This window comes from Pseudonaja textilis, chromosome Z (assembly GCF_049901715.1).
Source record: "Pseudonaja textilis isolate UNSWEBS1 chromosome Z, rPseTex1.2, whole genome shotgun sequence".
Taxonomy (NCBI): domain Eukaryota; kingdom Metazoa; phylum Chordata; class Lepidosauria; order Squamata; family Elapidae; genus Pseudonaja; species Pseudonaja textilis.
In genome coordinates this window covers 121977543-121995909 of record NC_142008.1, presented here as the reverse complement: position 1 = coordinate 121995909, position 18367 = coordinate 121977543, and the positions used below count along the sequence as shown (strand labels likewise).

At 43.7% G+C, this 18367-nt stretch overlaps 1 protein-coding gene across 6 annotated transcripts in view; it reads right to left on the bottom strand.

The window, feature by feature from the left end:
* The window catches only part of CHD8 (chromodomain helicase DNA binding protein 8), an 84338-nt gene that overhangs the window by 44993 nt on the left and 20978 nt on the right, over positions 1-18367 (bottom strand). For 4 of the 6 annotated variants that reach the window (XM_087918070.1, XM_087918071.1, XM_087918074.1 and 1 more), the window contains exons 2-10: positions 15741-16654; positions 11263-11646; positions 8665-9041; positions 8438-8552; positions 6207-6401; positions 3271-3339; positions 2258-2313; positions 1666-1783; positions 1451-1534 (exon numbers count right to left, since the gene is read on the bottom strand). In XM_087918070.1, coding sequence (XP_087774196.1) covers positions 1451-1534; positions 1666-1783; positions 2258-2313; positions 3271-3339; positions 6207-6401; positions 8438-8552; positions 8665-9041; positions 11263-11646; positions 15741-16511 — 2169 coding nt within the window. In that variant the 5' untranslated portion in view covers positions 16512-16654. The remainder of the gene's footprint in view (positions 1-1450; positions 1535-1665; positions 1784-2257; positions 2314-3270; positions 3340-6206; positions 6402-8437; positions 8553-8664; positions 9042-11262; positions 11647-15740; positions 16655-18367) is intronic. The other 2 variants (XM_087918073.1, XM_026720592.2) reach the window with 1 other exon arrangement.

Sequence of the window (18367 nt, the reverse complement as noted above, 5' to 3'; positions counted from 1 at the left end):
AAGAGAGGGGAGAGAAAAAAAGAGGGGGCGAGAGAGGAGGAGGAAGGGGGTGAGGGAAGAGAAAAAGAAGCAAGTCCAGCATTAGTATTGTTTATTCATTTGTTCAAATGGCTTTTCTCTCAAACTACCATAAATAGAATAGCTCACAGAAGTCCAATCTTAAAGGCAACAAAAACCCCAAGTTCAAAGCAAGTTAAACATAATAAAAACATGGACAGCTTCAAGGCCAGAAAAGACATCTGAAGATTTAATTACTGCACCACGCCAGACCTCAGAGATGAGCGGAAGCCAAAATCCAGAGAACAGGGAATTAGTGCAGTAAGATAAGGAGCGTGGGGTTGTTTCAGGAGGATGAGAGAGGTCCTACACACAGGCTAAGCATGTGTGTCTCTTTGCTCAGGATCAGAAAATCTTGTCTGGATTTTAGCGGGGAGGATTTTTAGTTCCTGAGCAGAGAGGCAGCAGGAAAGAAGCCCAGGTTGCCTCAGAAGGGTGAGGAAGCCCTGGGAAACTGCACACAAATGACCCTCTGCTCAGGGGTTGCAAATCGTGTTTGGATTTTAAGCAGGCAGCTATCAGTGGCTACCAATATTAGCCGGCTGTTTGTTACCTCTCGAATCTTATGGTGGCAGACCTGCATATGTGATTGCCAGAAACGGACGCTTTGTCCTCTGGTTTTTAGGTTCATAAGCTTTCCAAGTGCTGGCCACTGTGTGACTCCAAATGCCATCCAGGAGTGGGCTGGTGGGGGTTTGCAGAGGTTCGGGACAGCCCCCTAGCTAAGATTCTGTGCAGTTCGGAGAATCCCTCAAATCCCACTCCTGGCTGGCCCCGCCCACCCTGCCCCTCCCAAGAGTCCCCACGCGGCCTGTTTTGGATGCAGGTACGTGCAGGGTGCATACAGAGGCTTGGGAAGGCTGAAAATGGGCCCATTTCAGGCTTCCAGAGAGCCTTTAGAGCCCGGGAAAGCCGTTTTCACTCTCCCGACGATCAAAGCAAGCCTCTGGAGCCCAGGGAGAGCCAAAACACCCCCCCCCGTGGTGCAGGAGGCCAACTAGGCCACACCTACCATGGCCACACCCACCCAGCAACCAAGCAGAGAACCCCTTGCTAAAATTTTTGAAGCCCACCCCGGATCCAGAATGGTTCTTCTGAAGTTCTTAGGTAGCTACTGCCTGCTCATCAGGCAGCCGGTATTTAAGTTATCTTATTGAAGAGCCGTGGCGCATGGTTAGAATGCAGTATTGCAGGCTAACTCTACTGACTGCCAGGAATTCGATCCTGGTCGGTTCAAAGTTGACTCAGCCTTCCATCCTTCCGAGGTCAGTAAAACGAGGACCCAGATTGCTGGGGGCAATACACTCACTCTGTAAACCGCTTTGAGAGGGCTGTAAAGCATTGCTTTTTGCGTGTTCCACCCTGTCAATTGATCTGAAAAGTACCAACACACCTCCCCGTTGTCCTTGTCAATGCTGTGCGATTCGTCCAGGATGCGGTCAACTTCCACATAGTCTGGGTTGAAAGGCTCCTCATCCTAAAGAGACAGGATAGTGTAAGGTGGTGTTGACTCCTGCAGGAGTATAAGCAACTGGAATTAAACAAGCCACTGGCCAGCTGAGCAATTCAGCCTCCAGAGTCTGCTTAGGTTTCTATCGTCATGGGTACCTCATGGAAGAAGTGTCTCATCTGAGCCATTTTGGTCTTAAACCGTTTGAGCTTCTGGTGGATCCTCTTGTCCTTCTCCAGTTGAGCAATGGTGGCCCATTCACAGTGCAAGTAGGAGCTGAGTTGGGGAGAAAAGGAAAGAGAAGGGTAGTGTAAATGCTGGGCATCAAGAAGAACGCACTGGATCAGTGGGAAGAGGTGGGATCCTTGGCACTCTTTTGAGCTTGGTGGTTTTCTTGCAGGCGTTTCATTACCCAACTATGTACATCATCAATTATGTAAATACAGGTAGTCCTCGACTTACAACAGTTCATTTAGTTACAAAGTTATGACATCTCTGAAAAAAGTGATCTTTCCATACTTATGATGATTGCAGCATCCCTATGTGTCACATAATCAAAATTCAGAGGTTTGGACACTGGTTCATGTTTATGAGTCGCAGTGTCCTGATGATCCCCTTTTACAACCTTCTGTCAAGCAAAGGAAGCCATCTTACTAATTCAACGACTACCATGATTCAAAACCAAAAAAGTTAGAATATTTTGGACATGAGATGCGTGTTTGTAAGTGGAAAGTGGGTGGGCATACTTACTAGTTTTTGTATTTCACAAAGAATTCTTCCGCCTCTGTGAACTGCCCGTTGGGTAGCTGCCGATGGAGGAAAGAAACCAACAAAATCAGAGAATCCAATTATTACTATGACAATGATTGTTTGTTGCTTCGGTGTTTTATCAGGTTTTAATGTTTGTAAGTCAACCAGAGTCACCTCTGGGTGGGATGAGTGACAAACAAGTCAAATAAGTTTAAGTAAGTAAGTAAATAGTAAGTAACTAACTAAATACATGAGAAGTTGGCTGGCTAACCCTTTGGCTGCCTGTCCATCCATCCCCTACTCACTCTGTCCATTCATTCATCTTTGTTTGTTGCTTAAATGCTTTATTGGCTTTTAATGTTTGTAAGCCACTCATAGTCACCTCTGGGCGAGATGAGCAACAAACAAGCCAAATCAATCAATCAATCAATCAATCAATCTGTGAAAGGTTGGCTATCTATCCCTTTGTTTGCCCTTCCATCCAGCCCCACCTCCCTCTGTCCCTTCATTCATCTTAAATTAAATTAATTAAATTAAATTAAATTAAATTAAATTAAATTAAATTAAATTAAATTAAATTAAATTAAATTAAATTAAATTAAATTAAATTAAATTAAATTAAATTAAATTGGAGAAGTCTTTACACCGAGGACAATTAACCACTGGAACAGCTTGCCTCCAAAAGTCATAAATGCTTCACTGCTGGAAATAAAATGGTATAGGGTTTCTTGCTTGAGCGAGGGTGTGTGTGTGTTGCACTAGAAGATCTCCAAGAACCCTTCCAGCTCTATTCTGATTGATTGACCTTATCTGGCCTAACCATCTACCCATCTGTCTTACAACATCAGGATAAGAAGAGCCTGGACATAACGAGCCGAATGGACTCTGTGTGGCTTTGGACCCTTCCCTGCCCACCCACCATCTTGAAAAGTGAATCCTTACAATAAAGCAGGGCAAGGGCAGCTGGAAAGCCACAAGTCACTCAGCCTTGGCAGCAGAGCAAAGGTTCTCACCTCCTTCTTCACCACGCGCATAGACAGGACCTTGTCTACGATGGCAGCATCCTCTTCACTTGGGTTTTCCTTCGGGCAGAAGGGGTGGGAAAGAAAGAAGGGATAGTTAAAGAGAGGTCTTTATAAAGGCACTTTTAGGACCATCCTGCCTAGCCTTTGATTCAGATGTGTCGGGGACGTGCCAAGTGCCACCCCCCGCCCCAAAAAATGAGGGAAGAACCTGGCAAAGTCCTCAACCCCAAACATTCTTGTTTGAGAGCTACTTGAAGCCATAACTACCAGATTGTGTAATAGCTTTGTTCCATCTATGCCAGGGGTGTCAAACTCAACTTCATTGGGGGCCACATCAGGGCTTTGCCAGTGTTCCAAAAAACCTCAACTCCAACAAATAACTCAAGCTACAGACATCTTCTCAAATGTTCCTTTTATTAGAGTAGTAAACTGGCACAGCTGGGAAATCCCTAATCTGAAAGTTCTGGTTTTCCCTTCAATAAGTAAAATATTACAAATCCACCCCCAGTACCCCTCATTGCATCACATGCCCCCAACACCATCTGTCCCAACTTAAGACATTCCCTCTACTACTCCTCAGCCAAGTGCAGAAATAACATGACCTTGACTTAGAGGAAGAATGCTATTATGTCTAACCAGATACATTCCAAGAAAGTTCCCCCCTCCCTTTTCCCAGGCTCAAGAATGTGGCAGTGTGGAAGCGTCTGGTGCTAATATGGATTCCAAAGCTGACAGGCTGTGGTTAACCTCGGTGTGTGTGTGTGTGTGAGACTGGATGGACATGGCCAGCTTGATGCCGCTCCCCAAACTGCTGATATGTTTCTGAAGCTGAAGCTACACTGGCCTGATCTTTCCTCTTCGCATTGGGTAGACCAAGATGGCCCCCTGGGCTGGATCCAACCATATTGTGGGCTGGATTCGGTGCACAGGTCTTGAGTTTGACACCCTGATCTATGCCATCTATCTGGTAAACTCGCAAAATTCATTTTTCTCATGTACATATATATACCTCCGTACTAGGCTGTGTTGTTTTTCTGTGTCACATAATAATATATGTGGGTAGATGCATAGTTTTGTATTTATTTTGTCATGTTTATGTAGTGTGTTATGGAGCTGGTAACCCTTTGAGAGCTGTAGGCAATGAAATTTCATTTTAATGTATGCTGATTAGAATACATTCAAAGTGACAGTAAAGTTAGTCTAAATAGTGGCAATTCAAAACACCCCACACTGCAAATGTCTGTGGAGATTCTTAGTCCTCCAGGTCATTGTTGTCCCAAAGGTGCCTTTTTTTTTTTCAAGTGGCAACTGCACTTCCTGGTTTTTCTTTGAAGACATTTCGCTTCTCATCCAAGAAGCTTCTTCAGCTCTGATTGGATGGTGGGGAATGGAAGGATTTATACTCCTTGCAGACAGCTGGTCATTTGCATCCTTTTAGAGAGCCACTGAGGCCACTTGGAGGTTTATCTGGACATAGACAAACCTCCAAGTGGCCTCAACGACTCTTTAAAAAGGATGCAAATGACCAGCTGTCTGTAAGGAGTATAAATCCTTCCATTTTCCCACTATCCAGTTCAGAGCTCAGGAAGCTTCTTGGATGAGAAGCGAAACATCTTCAAAGAAAAACCAGAAAGTCCGGTTGCCTCTTGAAAAAAGCACCTTTGGGACTCACATTGCAAGGCAATGGGACCTCTACGAATATAAGCACCATGTATGAAAATACTTCCTTTCCTTTATCCTAAGTCCCCAAAACTTAGGACCCTGGGAAAAAAAGAGGACTCCGAAAGGTAACCTAAAAGGCCACCAAACATAGTCTATCCCAATTATGCACCATCAACACTGGTCTAGCAGAGGAGAGCTGCAATCATTTTCTTAGCAACAAATGCAAAGAATTAAATCTGGGAGGACTAGTATGGAAAACATAGGCACTGCCATCCCCCAGTGAACGTCCCTTATCAAATCTCAATAGAGTCCTCAACTTACAACAGATGATTTAGTGACTGTCCAAAGTTACAACATCACTGAAAAAACGTGACATGACCGTTTTTCAGACTTATGACCGTCACAGCATCTACTCCGTCCACATGATTTACATTCGGATGTTCGACATTTATGATGGCTGCAGTGTCCCTTGGTCATGGGATCAACTTCTGCTGATTCACTTAACAACTGGGTCTCTAATTTCACCACTGCAATGATTCCCTTTACAACTGTGGCAAGAAAATTTGGAAAAAGGGGGCAAAACTCACTTAACGAATTTCTCACTTAGCAACATAATATTTTGGCTCAATTGTGGTTGTACATTGAGGATGACCTGAATAGGAAGGTGGGGGGTGGGGTGGAAGATTCCTCTTGCTTTTAAAGAAAAAAACGTTCTTCACCGTTCTGGGTGCTATCCAGACAGGAGGGATTTCAATTCCCAGAATTTGGCAGGCAGCATGGCCTTAACTGTGAATCCTGGAAAGTGGAAGTCCACATAAAGTCCTCAACTTACGGCCATAATTGAGCCCAAAGTGTCCAGGCTAAGCAAGACAGTTAAGTTTGCCCTATGGTACGACCTTTCTTGCCAAAGTTGTTAAGTGAATCACCGCAGCCGTTAAGTTAGTAACATGGATATAAGATGGAGGGAAGGAAGGTAGGTAGGTAGGTAGGTAGGAAGGAAGAAAGGAAGATTATGAGAGTGAGGGAGAATCTGAGGGAAGCCCTGCCTTCATACTTGGCCACCACAGGTGCCCGACACAAGTGACGTCGAACTGGCCATGCCCACCCCAGCCACGTGCACCTGGGGCCCCCTGAGGTCAAACACGACCCTGATACGGCCCTCAATGAAATCGAGTTTTGATACCCCTGTTGTAGACCTACCATTCATTCGATGGGTGGGAAATTATGCAGAAATAACATTCCAGACTAAGGAAGCCCCTTACCACAAAGAACTGCATTGATGGCAATGTTTCTCCTTCAGGGATGGGGTCTGGAGCAGGCGGTTCTGGAGCTGGGGGATGTTCAGTCTTAATAGGCCCGGTCACATCCAGCTCCTCATCGTCTTCATCATCCGTGATCTTGATGTCCAGATCTTCTGTGTATTTCTTTCGCTTCACCTGACGGTTTGAACGTCGTTTCTACAGGTGGGGAGAGGAGGAGATGGTTTAAGGAAAATAGCATCTTCATCATCTACTTTTAACCATCCCATAATCCCTTGCGGGGTGGAGTCTGGGCAGCTGAATGGAGCTAGCAGAGTGTTTAATGTCCGGATGCCCTTCCTGTTGCCAATGTGGAATTTGTTCAGCAGATATATTCTCCATGTGCCGAGGGAGAGAAATATCTGCCTCTACCTAGGATTGAACTCACAGCCTCCTGATTGTGAGGAGAACGCTCCACCTCTAGGCCACCGCACCACTCCTTTTAAGGAAAATAACATACCATTTTTAAAAAATGAACCACATCTGTACTAATTGAATTTTTAGATCGGAGAAAGGGAAAACAACCCTGGGATTTTTTAAGAAGAGACAACCATTTGTCTGAAATGATATAAAGTTTCCTGCCTGAGCAGGGGATTGGGCTAGAAGACCTCCAAGGTGCCTTCCAGCTCTGTTATTCAGTTAAGACAATCGGATGCCATCAGTTAAGTGTTAGTGAGATCATATTAGAGGTCAAACTTTTCCCCAAATCTTAGAAGAAGCAAGCACAGATTCAGTTCCCCATTTTGGAACAATAAGTTCCACCTGCAGAAGTCTTCAACATAAAGAACCACAAATTCTAGCAACCATTAAGGCATGTAAAATTGTCTGCGGTCTAATGAAAGCACTGCTTCTGCTTTAGATTTTCTCTGCTCCCAAAGCTTAAGACCCATATTTTGGGTCATTTTTAAGAGACTGGATATGTGTGTGTGTATTCATAGCGCAAGAACAGAAGTCATGCTCAGTATTAGGTGACTTTTGAAAGATGAATGTTCCTCTTCTTAATTCTCTGCTGCTACCTTTTTGTCTTGTTTATTATTCAGAAGAACCATAACACAAAAGGCCTGAACATTTTCTTTGGACTTTGAATATGCTCACCTCCTGTTTAAAAGTTAAGAGAAAAAATAAGGTTTCTTTTTCTGATACACATGCAAATGTGTCATTTTTTTAAAGTTCATCTGAAGCAAGGATATTAATGAAGAGGCATTATTTATTTAATTTTTATTCCACCTTATTACTCTATAAGAAGCTCAAGATGGTGATCATACATGATACTCCTTCCCCATTTTATTTCCCCCCCTCCTCCTCCTCCTCTTTTAATGACCCCATAATCTCTTGCAGGGTGGATTCTGGGCAACTGAATGGAACAGAGTTTTAACGATGGGATGCCCTTCCTGTCACCAATGCAGAGTTTTGTTCAGCAGACAGATTCTTAATGTGCCCAGAGAGAGAAATATCTGCCTCTACCTAGGATCAAATTCAGCCTTGTGATTGTGAGGCGAGAGCTCCATTTCTAGGCTCACCGCACCATTCCATCCTATTTTCCCCATCGCAGCCAACAAATTCTTTTATCCATGCTCATCTCCCAGATCTCAGCAAAGCAAATCTGTTTTAATAAGGCAGTTGGTGTTGTGAACATATTTTGGAGCGCTTTGCTCTGCTTGCTCTCTAAAATGCAATAGCAGATGCTCTCGCAACCCTCCTGATCAATGAATGGGTGAGAGAAAGGAGCAAAGTAATGTGACTATTTGGCTAGATATATGTGAAGTATCACCTGAGCACCTTTGCAAAGCAAGCTCAGAGACTTTTTTCTCTTGGGAAAGGGTAAGGTTTCTGCTGTCCAGTGGGGGCAATGCTTCCCTCTCATTTCATAGCCGAGGGAGCCAGCATTGTCTTTAGCCATGTGGCCAGCATGAGCGTACATTGAGGCACAAGGTAAGCTGTTCCCTTCCTTCCAAAGTGGCACCTATTTATCTAATTTCATATTCATTGGTTGGCAAGAGCTGGGGAAAAGAACGGGAGCTCACCACATCATGTGGCACCGGGTCTCAAACCCGGCAGTCAGGTCTCCGGCTCAGTGTCTTTAACACTGAGTCATCGTGCCCCCTTTTCTCTTGGGAAACAGTGGCAACAGAGCAGTTTGTATACTCTTAACCTAGTCCACACCCTCCCCAGTGAGGGTTGCCCTCTGGGCTCACCTGAATGCTGGCCTCTTCCTCCTCACGCGGAGACTGGGCTGGCATCACCTCAGCATCTGAATTGTCCGAAGAAGCATTCCGTTTCCGTTTCTTCCCCACAACTGGCGTGATCGTGCTGGGAAGAAGGAGAGTCACAAATGGAAATGACCTGGATCTCCTTTCTTTGAAAAGGAAGAACACCACCACCCCACTGCAATAAAATAAAATAAAATTCTGCTGCTATTTACCTGGGTTTCCCTCGGCCTTTGCTCTTGCCGGATCCCCCCTGGCCTCTGCCCTTGCGTGGCCGGTCCTCTTTGGGGATGCGCTCGCCCCCGCCCTTCCGACGTCGCTTGCGTTCTCCTGTCTCTTCTGGCCGAACGCTGGGCAGCTCATCCTCGTTCAGCACCCGTGGGATGTTCTGCTCACCCCGGGCTCGGGCCCGAGCAATGGCCTCTGCCACGATCCGGTTGGCCTTCTCCTGCTTCTTTTGATGCTCCAGCTTGCGGGATTCGTCTGAGCCACTCCGTGTTGTGCCGCTGGAAGATGGGAGGGCCGCCACTTCGCTGCTGCTCAGCACCTTCACCACCGAGAGTCCCGAGGAGCTGCCTTGGGACGAGCTGGCCTGCAGAGAGATATAGAGTTAGAAGCCATCCTCCATGAATCATCCTGGTTCACTCCAGATATGAGGCTGGTATTCAGAAGATGGAACAGAACCCATCACCTGAAAGTGGGGAGACAGGGAGGCCTGAGGCCCCTGAAACTGAAGACCTAAAGGCTCTTACTAAAGGCTGGTACCTTGCTTAATAGTAGTAACTGTGAGAGGGATCTTGGAGTCCTAGTGGACAATCCTTTAAATAGGAGCCAGCCGTGTGCTGCAGCTGCCAAAAAAGCCAACCAAGTTCTAGGCTGCATTAACAGAGGAACAGAATCAAGATCACATGAAGTGTGTGAATATCACTTTATAATGCTTTGGTGAGGCCACACATGGAATACTGCATCTGGTTTTGGTTGCCATGATGTAAAAAAGATGTTGAGGCTCCAGAAAGAATGCAGAGAAGAGCAACAAAGATGATTAGAGGACTAGAGGCTAAAACATATGAAGAATGGTTGCAGGAACTGGGTATGTCTAGTCTAATAAAAAGAAGCACTGGGGGTGATATGATAGCAGTGTTCCAATATCTCAGGGGTTGTCACAAAGAAGAGGGAGTCAAGCTATTCTCCAAAGCACCTGAGGGCAGGACAAGAAGCAATGGGTGGAAACTAGTCAAGGAGAGAAACAACCTAGAACTAAGGAGAAAATTCATTACAGTTAGAACAATTAGTCAGTGGAACAACTTTCCTCCAGAAATTGTAAATGCTCAAACAATTGAAGTTTTTAAGAAAAGATTGGGCAACCATTTTCTGAAATGGTATAGGGTTTCCTGCCTAAGCAGGGGGTTGGACTAGAAGACCTCCAAGGTCCCTTCCAACTCTGCTATTCTCTTCTCTTCCTATTCATATTCCTATTCCTCCTACCCTTCAGGAGGGTACGGTAGAACTTCAGAAACAGAAGGGAGGAATGGCAGGTGAGGAAAAGCCATTCCACCACTAATGGCAATGAAGGCTATATTCATTTGTAACTGGCACAAATCTCTTTAAAAGACAAAGGAGCTGAGTACATAAAGGAAAAGTCAGTGATTGGCTATTGCTGTTCAATCAATCAAACTTACAGGGTAAAAGGCAGGATACTGCATTTAGCCATGAAAGCCAGCTGAGTGATTTTGGCCAATCATCAGGAGATGGTGAGTTCTAATCCCTCCTTTAGCATAAAAACTGGTTAGGTGACTTTGGGCCAATCACCAGGAGACGGTGAGTTCTAGTCCCACCTTAGGCGTGAAAGCAGGTTGGGTGATTTGGGGCCAGTTGCTCTCTCTCAGCTCAACCCACCTCACAGGGCTTTTGTGGGGAAAATAGGAGGAAGAAGGTGTGTTGAATATGTTTTCCGCCTTCAGGTATTTGTAAAAATAATAAAGACCAAGATAACAACAAACAAACCAATACATTTCTGCTATGCCAGGCAAAAGAGGATGACACTTTTTTTTTGCCAGTGTGGGAAATAGGATGTGGACTGGGTGCCTCAACATAGCAGAATTATGATTTCCAAAAATCAGATACAAATTTGGTATTTCCACACATATATTTCATCATGTTGTAGTAGAAGCGATGGAGGGTGGAGCTAAATGCGCCATCAGCTTGGAATTGTTACGCTGCCACAAATGGTCCAAGTCTAACTTTCATTGAATTATGTTCACCTTTTCTGGTGCCAATTTAGTATTGAATGGCAGCCCTGAAAATGCTCCCAAAATTTTAGTTCACCAGATCAGTGTTTCTCAATCTTGATTTCTTTAAGGTATCTGAACTTTAACTCTCAGAATTCTCCAGCCAGCATGGAGAATTCTGGGAGTTGAAGTCCAGATATCTTAAAAGTAGTTAAGGTGGAAAAACACTGGTAGACTTTTGTGTCTTGGCTTGATCAATAATTATTTTGAACTTCAATTTAACATATCGTTCTGATCCTTTCTAGCTTGCACATATTATTTATTCAGCTTTAGCTGATTTGGAAGGGGGTGACAAAGAACCTGTGTCTCCACCACTGAAACCATTTATTCATCCCCCTCTTCAGAAGGGCAGCTTTTACCAACCTCACCTTGGCTACGTGGACTAGAAACTTTCTTTTTAAAGAACCCCAAGATATTTGGAGCGGGGGAGAGAAAATCACTGGCCTAGTTTTTCTCACTATATCGGCAAAAGAGAACAGAGCTTAAGCCTTCTTCCCAACTTATGGGAGGGACTGTCTCCCTTACCTGTGGCTGCAGCACGACTTTGACTGGGACCGTCACCCTCTGACCTGAGCCCCCAACCACTTGGGCTTGTTGGACTGCTGGTACGCTCAAAGGGGCCTGCTGGCTGGAAGCGCCAGCTGTGGTTGGCTGCAAGAGCTGGATCTTCTGAGTCCCCGGCTGGCCACCGGATTGCTGTTGCTGTCCCGGCTGCTGAACCTGTAGCTGGATGGTCACCACCTTGGCTGGTTGCCCTGGCACTCCTTTGGCCTGGCTTAGAGCAGCCAGCTGATTCCCTTGAAGGACAATCTTGCCAGGCAAGCTGCCCAAAACAACTTGCCGCTGTCCCGGGGCATTTCCGCCAGTTGGGGGTTGCTGGAGAACCAAGGTAATACGTTTGGACTCACCCTGAAAGGAAGAAAAGGGGACAGGTGGTCAGTTCTCACAGGCTGCAATGCCTGGGCAGCAAAGATACAACCACAGCATTTTTTCACTGCACATATAGAATGAATCCCACCCCCACCCCACAAAAACAAAGGTATAAGCAGAGCCAAGATACTCCTCCATACATTTGGGCTGGGAGGGTTAAGCAACCTTTGCTGTCTGATTATATATTTATCTTTGTGTCTTCATCTGTAAGTTAGGAATGGTTTTTTTAAAAAAGAAATGCTTATTATTGGGGTTGCTGATTCAACTTTTTTTGTTTGGTTTTAAGCCCTGAGTGCCACCCCTATGAGACAGGTGACCAACTAAATAAATAACTAAAGAAAAACATACACACTCACACTGTAAATACTGCTCTCAGCTAGAACTAAAAAATATTTTGGACTTCTGCAAATTCCATACGTAGAAAAGTGGGAGACTATACTGTATATACAGGTGCACGTAAACGCACACATAACAGGCATCCTTTAAAAAAAGCTGCCACCAGCTTAGCTGCATAAGCCACAGGAACACAAAGAACAGATTACTTATCATCTTTGCTTTAAAAAAGCAAATTTGAAACCTGGCCTTTAGCAAAAGGCTTTCACTGAGCAGCTCAGCTGGGGAAGCCCTACAGCTGTAAACGCCAGCCAGTCCTTACCCTCCCACCCCCAAGGATATGTACACAAACTTTTGGGATCCTGTCTCTTCCCACAGTCGCTCGCTCAGAACTCTATGGGGAATTACGAATCTGAATGTTTCCAAATATAAGTAATGAGCTTGGACCTCTGGCAGGTCAGAAATTGTTGGGCTCTATCCTCCTTAAAATTCCAAATTCCATTTATTTATTTATTTTAAAAGATAAAGCACTGTTGGGAAGCATTCAAACAAGTCAGGCAATGCCTCAGAGCAAAGTTTCTCAATCTTAGGAACTTTTAAGATATGTGGATTTAATCTCCTAGAATTCCCCCCATGCTGACAACCACTGCCTTAGAATTGTGGCCTGAACTTTATTTGCTTTTAATATTTTTTTATTGAAGCTTTAAAAAAAAAGGCAAAAGCAAGACAAACATTAGAAAAGAAACAAAAAAAATGAGAGGAAATAGTGAATACGAAGGAAAATAGATAAAACTGTTATAGGAGGCAGTTTCTGGTCTTTTTGAGAACAGTTATAAGTTTTGCATTTATATTTTACTTTCTCTAAGGCTACATGGTTTTTCACTTCTATAAGTTCCCCTTTCTAATCATCATATCTGTAAATCACAAGTTCATTTTTTACCAGCAAAACATCTATAAGGAGTTTCCATTCACTAATAAATGTATAGTTGATCTTTTGGCAAACAAATTATTTTTGCCAGTTTTGCTAGTTTGGTCATCTTCACCAGCCATTCCTATGTTGTGGGTATTTCAGAAGTTTTCCATTTTTATACAAATATACTTGTAGCAATGATCATATGTAAAAATATTCCATGTCTTGTTTCTAGTTTTTCTGTCCATTAATCTGAACAATAAAAATTCTGGTTTCAATTGGTTTAACTTTCTTTGGTATCAGTGTATATATTTGAATCCATTTTTTTTTCACATATGCCCCAAGCATCATAAAATGACTTTTTGTGTCGCTCCCATTTCTAACATTAATTTGAAGTACCCTTATACATTCTGGCCAATTATTCTGGAGTCATATACCAACAATAAATAATTTATAGACATTTATGTTTTAAGTTGTAACAATGCTTTCAACCACATGTACCCACCATTAAAACAATATGTTAAGTCCAAAATTCTTAGCCCATTTTATCATACATTCTTTTATTTGTTCGTCCTCCATTTAACATTTTTGGTAAGAGTTTATACATTTTGGCCATTGCATGTTTATTATTTATACATAATTCAACTTCATCTTCTTTTGTTGCTCAATTCAAAATGTCCTGTTATCTGTTCTATTTTTTTCTGCTAGCTATGCATACAGAGACATTGCAAAATAAATCTCTCTGCAGCCAATTGCTCTCTTGATTTCATCTAATATTCACCAGGTTCTTGTTTTAACAACTCTAAGTAGGTTAATCATTTTTTTATCTGCTATTTCTTTCCTATAAGGCAATTTGAGCATATTCGGGGTTTATATCTATCCCATATTCTCAACGTAGTATTTCTGACAGAGTAATTATAAAAATCTGTATCAACCTTAATTTTACTGTATCACAGAAAACCATGCCCATTCAAACTCAAGCTGCTCTTTTAATTTACAATTATTTTATTTTTCAACAGCACTCACTGGTATGGCTTCTTTTAGATGAATAAAGAAAACCTCAGACACAATCTCCTACGAAGGTTCTTATTGGGCTAAGTCTTTCTTTCTTTCTCTTTCTTTCTTTTTCTTTTCCTTCCTTCCTTTCCTTTCTCTTTCTTCCTTCCCTCTCCATCTTTCTTCCTTCCTTCAAGTTACAACACTGAAAAATGTAACACCATCTTTTTTCACACTTGTGACCGTTATGGCATTCCCATAGTCACGTGATCAAAATGACTCTTGTTTATGACCGTTGCAGGATCCCAGAGTCATGTGATCACCTTCTGACAAGCAAAGTCAAGAGGGAACCCAAATTCACTTAACCACTGTGTTACTGACTTAACTACTGCAGTGGGGATTCAGTGATCAACAGTGGCAAGAAAGGCCGTAAAATGGGACAAAACGGTTTTTCTTAGCCTGGATGTTTTGTGGCCATAAATTGAGGACTACCTGTATCTGGACTTCCTCCACATGCCAGGATTCACAGTTAAGGCAGTCTTGCCTGCCAAATTCTGGGAATTGAAATCCATCCTATCTGGTCATACAATGGGTGACAACTTGCTTTGACGAAGGTCTCGCTTAACAACAGAAATGTTGGCCTCAATTGCGGTCGTACGTTGAGGAACAACTTTTGCCTGCTTTTACCACCAAAGTTGCCTTCAGAATGTAGCAAAAACCAGCTAGGAAGACATTAGGAATCTCCCACCCTCTCCCCACCCCCCAAAAAGAACATAAACCTATTTGCTCTGTTTCCCCCATACCTGTTTTTTAAAATTCCCCTGGAAACAACACCGCAAGCTTTTTGAATTGGAAGTCCATGGAAATGACCCAGATGAAGTTCACAAGTGTTATAACCCCAGAGCCACGTCCCACCTGGATCAAAACAACTTTCCAAATTTGCAGATGATACTAAGCTGGCAGCAATAGCTAACACCCTAAATGATAAGACCAAGATCCAGATGGATCTTGACAGACTAGAACCCTTTGCCGTATTTAACAAAATGAAATTCATTGTAGAGAAAAGTAAAGTTCTACACTCAGACAAGAAAACCCAAAAAGTACACATACAGACTGAGTGAAACCAGGCTTAACAGCAGTAACTGTGAAAGGGATTTTGGAGTCTTAGTGGACAACCAGCCAAATATGAGCCAGCAGTGGTGGCAGCCAAAAAAAGCCAATGCAATCCTAAGTTGCATTAACAGAGGGTTATAATAAAGATCAATGGAGGTACTAATATCACTCTATAAAGCCTTAGTAATACCACACCTAGAGTCCTTCATCCAGTTTAGGTCACCGTACTATAACAGATATAGAGACTCTAGTGCAGGGAAGAGCAACAAAAATGATTAAGGGACTGGAGACTAAAACATGAAGAATGGTTACAGGAACTGGGCATGGCTAGTCTAGTGAAGAGAAGGACCAGGGGAGGCATGATAGCAGTCTTCCAATATTTGAGGGGCTGCCCCAGACAGAAGAGAGTTAAGTTATTTTCCAAGGCACCTGAAGGCCAGACAAGGAATAATGGATGGAAGCTGAACAAGGAGAGAGATTCCACCTGGAAATAAGGAGAAATTTCCTGACAGTGAGAACAATCAACCAATGGAACAGAAGTTGCCTTCGAAAGTTGTGGGAACTTCATCACTAGAGGCTTTCAAGAGATTGGACTGCTATTTGTTGGGGATGGCGTACGGTTTCCTGCGCGGGGTTGGGCTAGACGACCTGCAAGGTCTCTTCCAACTCTGTTAATCTGTAAATCTCTCTAAAAGAATCTGTTAAGTTGCTGCATCCTCACCTGGATGAACTGTGTGCTCACCTGAGCTGGAGCCGAGGTCAGGGTCACGGCAGGTTTCAGTGGAGTAGTCCCCGTGTTCCCTCCCGCTTGGCTCTTCATGGGCTGCAGGACAAGCTGTTTGACGGGACGTCCGGGTTGCACCAGCCGGTGGAGGGTAGCGGGTGTCCCAGCTCCAGGGGACACTTTGGTGGCCAGCACAGCATTGCCTGAGACGATGGAGACCCCGGGACGCAAAGGCGTTCCCGTCAGGACCTTGGCGAAGGTCACTTTGCCTCCGTTGGCTGCGCCAATGGGCTGAGCTTGGATCTGGGCCACGTGAGCACCGGTCATGGAACTTCCGGCAGGGGCTTTCAAGATGACGATCTTGGGGGCCGGAGGGGTCACGGCGGCTTGCTGGCCTCCGGCAGAAGAAGAGGGCGCAACCGTTGAGGTGGTTGTGGTCGATGAGACCCCCATGAATGGGTTGCCTTGGCTGAGAACCTCTTGATCCTGAGGGACCTGTAGAAGGCCTGGTTGCTCTTGCTGGGGCGGCTCAGTCACAGACCCCGGTCGTGTATCAGGGAGGGGCAAGGCTTCTGTTTGGGAGGGCTCCGGTTGAGGGGTAACCTGCTGGTCTTTGGAGCCCCCCGCTAAGGAGTCTAGGGTAGCCCCTGAAAGCCCCAAGGCCTCTTCAATGGGGTCCGGAGTGCCCTGGTTAAAGCTCTCATCAGTCAATGAGTCCAAGCCAAAGAGGTTAGGATCATCGAAAAGGTCCATGATGGGGTCAGCCATGGCTGAAGGAAAAGAGTCTTAGCTCCTAGCTCAGGAAGGAGGTGATGGAGAAGTCCCTTTCCCAACTGCACTTCCTTGATCCAAGAGTTGTCAATCAAGCAGGCTCCGCCTCATGAAGGAAAGTGCACGCTGTCCGGGACAGGCTGGAAAAGAAGGAATAATTGGTTAAGAACATCATTCTCATTAGCCCAGGATCTCATTTCACATACAGGGTGGATTTGATTCAAATCAAATCAAATTAAATCAGAATTTAAATCATTAATAAAAAGGCTTGATTTAAATCAAGTCAATTTAAGTCATAATTTTTAAAGAGCAGCTGTCATCTCTGTCCTGGAGCGGCTCCTCCTCTAACCCGTGGTTGGCTCACCAACAGTCCCATTCACTTTAATGGGACAGCTGGTGATGCAGCATTGACACAAGATGAAGGAACGTGGCAGGCAGGAGGTGAGTGGATGCCCACTAACAGGCGCTGCCATGATAGATCTGAAATGACAGGTGCCCTTTAATATTATATTTATAAGGTTTCACTTTCATTTTTACAGCTTGCCCTTCCTCCTCACATTTAGAGCCTGGTGGTACAGATGCATTTCTCTTCAAACCATCATATAGTTTGTAGGGTACACACATTTGCAAAACAATGGAATAAAGGAATATTCCTGAACTTTGTTTTACGATTTATCTCATGGTTACTGTGAAATTGTGGGAATGTATCAATGCAGTGCATGTTATCTCAGCTTGCGGAGCTTGGATTCAAAGAATGAGTTTACTAAAAATGTAAATATTCAGAATATACAGTCTCATGCTACACTAGCTCTATACCCGTGTTTTGCTACAAAACTATATGGTCAGGCTTAATTTGGGGGGAGGAAAATAAGGGGGGGAAAAATCTACCAGCATCCATCGGTATTCATTTGGCTAGTGTCCAGTCAGTGTGAGAGAGTTGAGGGCTGTTTCAAAACTGAAACAGTATTTGCTGTGTGAGCAAGGAGAGAGCAAGGAGTCTGGGCATGGCTTAACTCAACTGTTCTGCTTGGTGCTCTGAAACTGAAATTCCTCTGCTTGTGTTTTGCATTTGAAACAGAATTCTTTTCAGGTGGGGAGGTGGAGTAGAACTCCTTAGCATCAGAGCATGTTAATAATAATAATAGAGGAAATACTAATGCTCTGATGGTCATTTCAAAAAATCTTTTCTTAGTAGCCAAGAGGAACATACATGCCAAGTTTCAAGTTTGTAGGCTTTACAGTTCTTGGAGATTTCATGATGATGCGTAAATGGTATTTCACTTTTATATATATAGATAACTAAGCTCCATTTCATGCTGAATAAACTAAATTACTCATGTATCTTAAATAGCAAACTATCTTTAGATGGATTTTTAAAATGCAAAAAGCATTTTATTAAAATAAATTTGATAAAAAAATTAAAAATCTATTTTTTTTAAAAAAATCCAATTTGTATTAAAAAAAATCTATTAAAAATAATAAATCATCAATTTTTATCCACCCTGGCTAGCAAGCAGGAGGTAGAGGCCTAGGCCCTTTCTACTCATTCCTCCTGCAAGTAGAGTTTGAAGACAAGCTGTTCCCCAACATGGTGGCTTCAAAACGTGCAGACTTGGAGATGGCCTGCTGTCTTTAGAGGACACCTGAGAAAATGATCATCCCCATGCTTGGTGGTCAGGAATTAGTTTAATCATCTGCTCTGTGAAGAAGTACAGGCAGGCCTTGATTTACAACAGCTTGCTTAGCAACCGTTTGAAGTTACAACGGGGCTGAAAAAAGCATTTTTCACACTTATGACCGTTAGAGCATCCCCATGGTCATGTGATCAAAATTCAGAGCCATCGCAACTGACT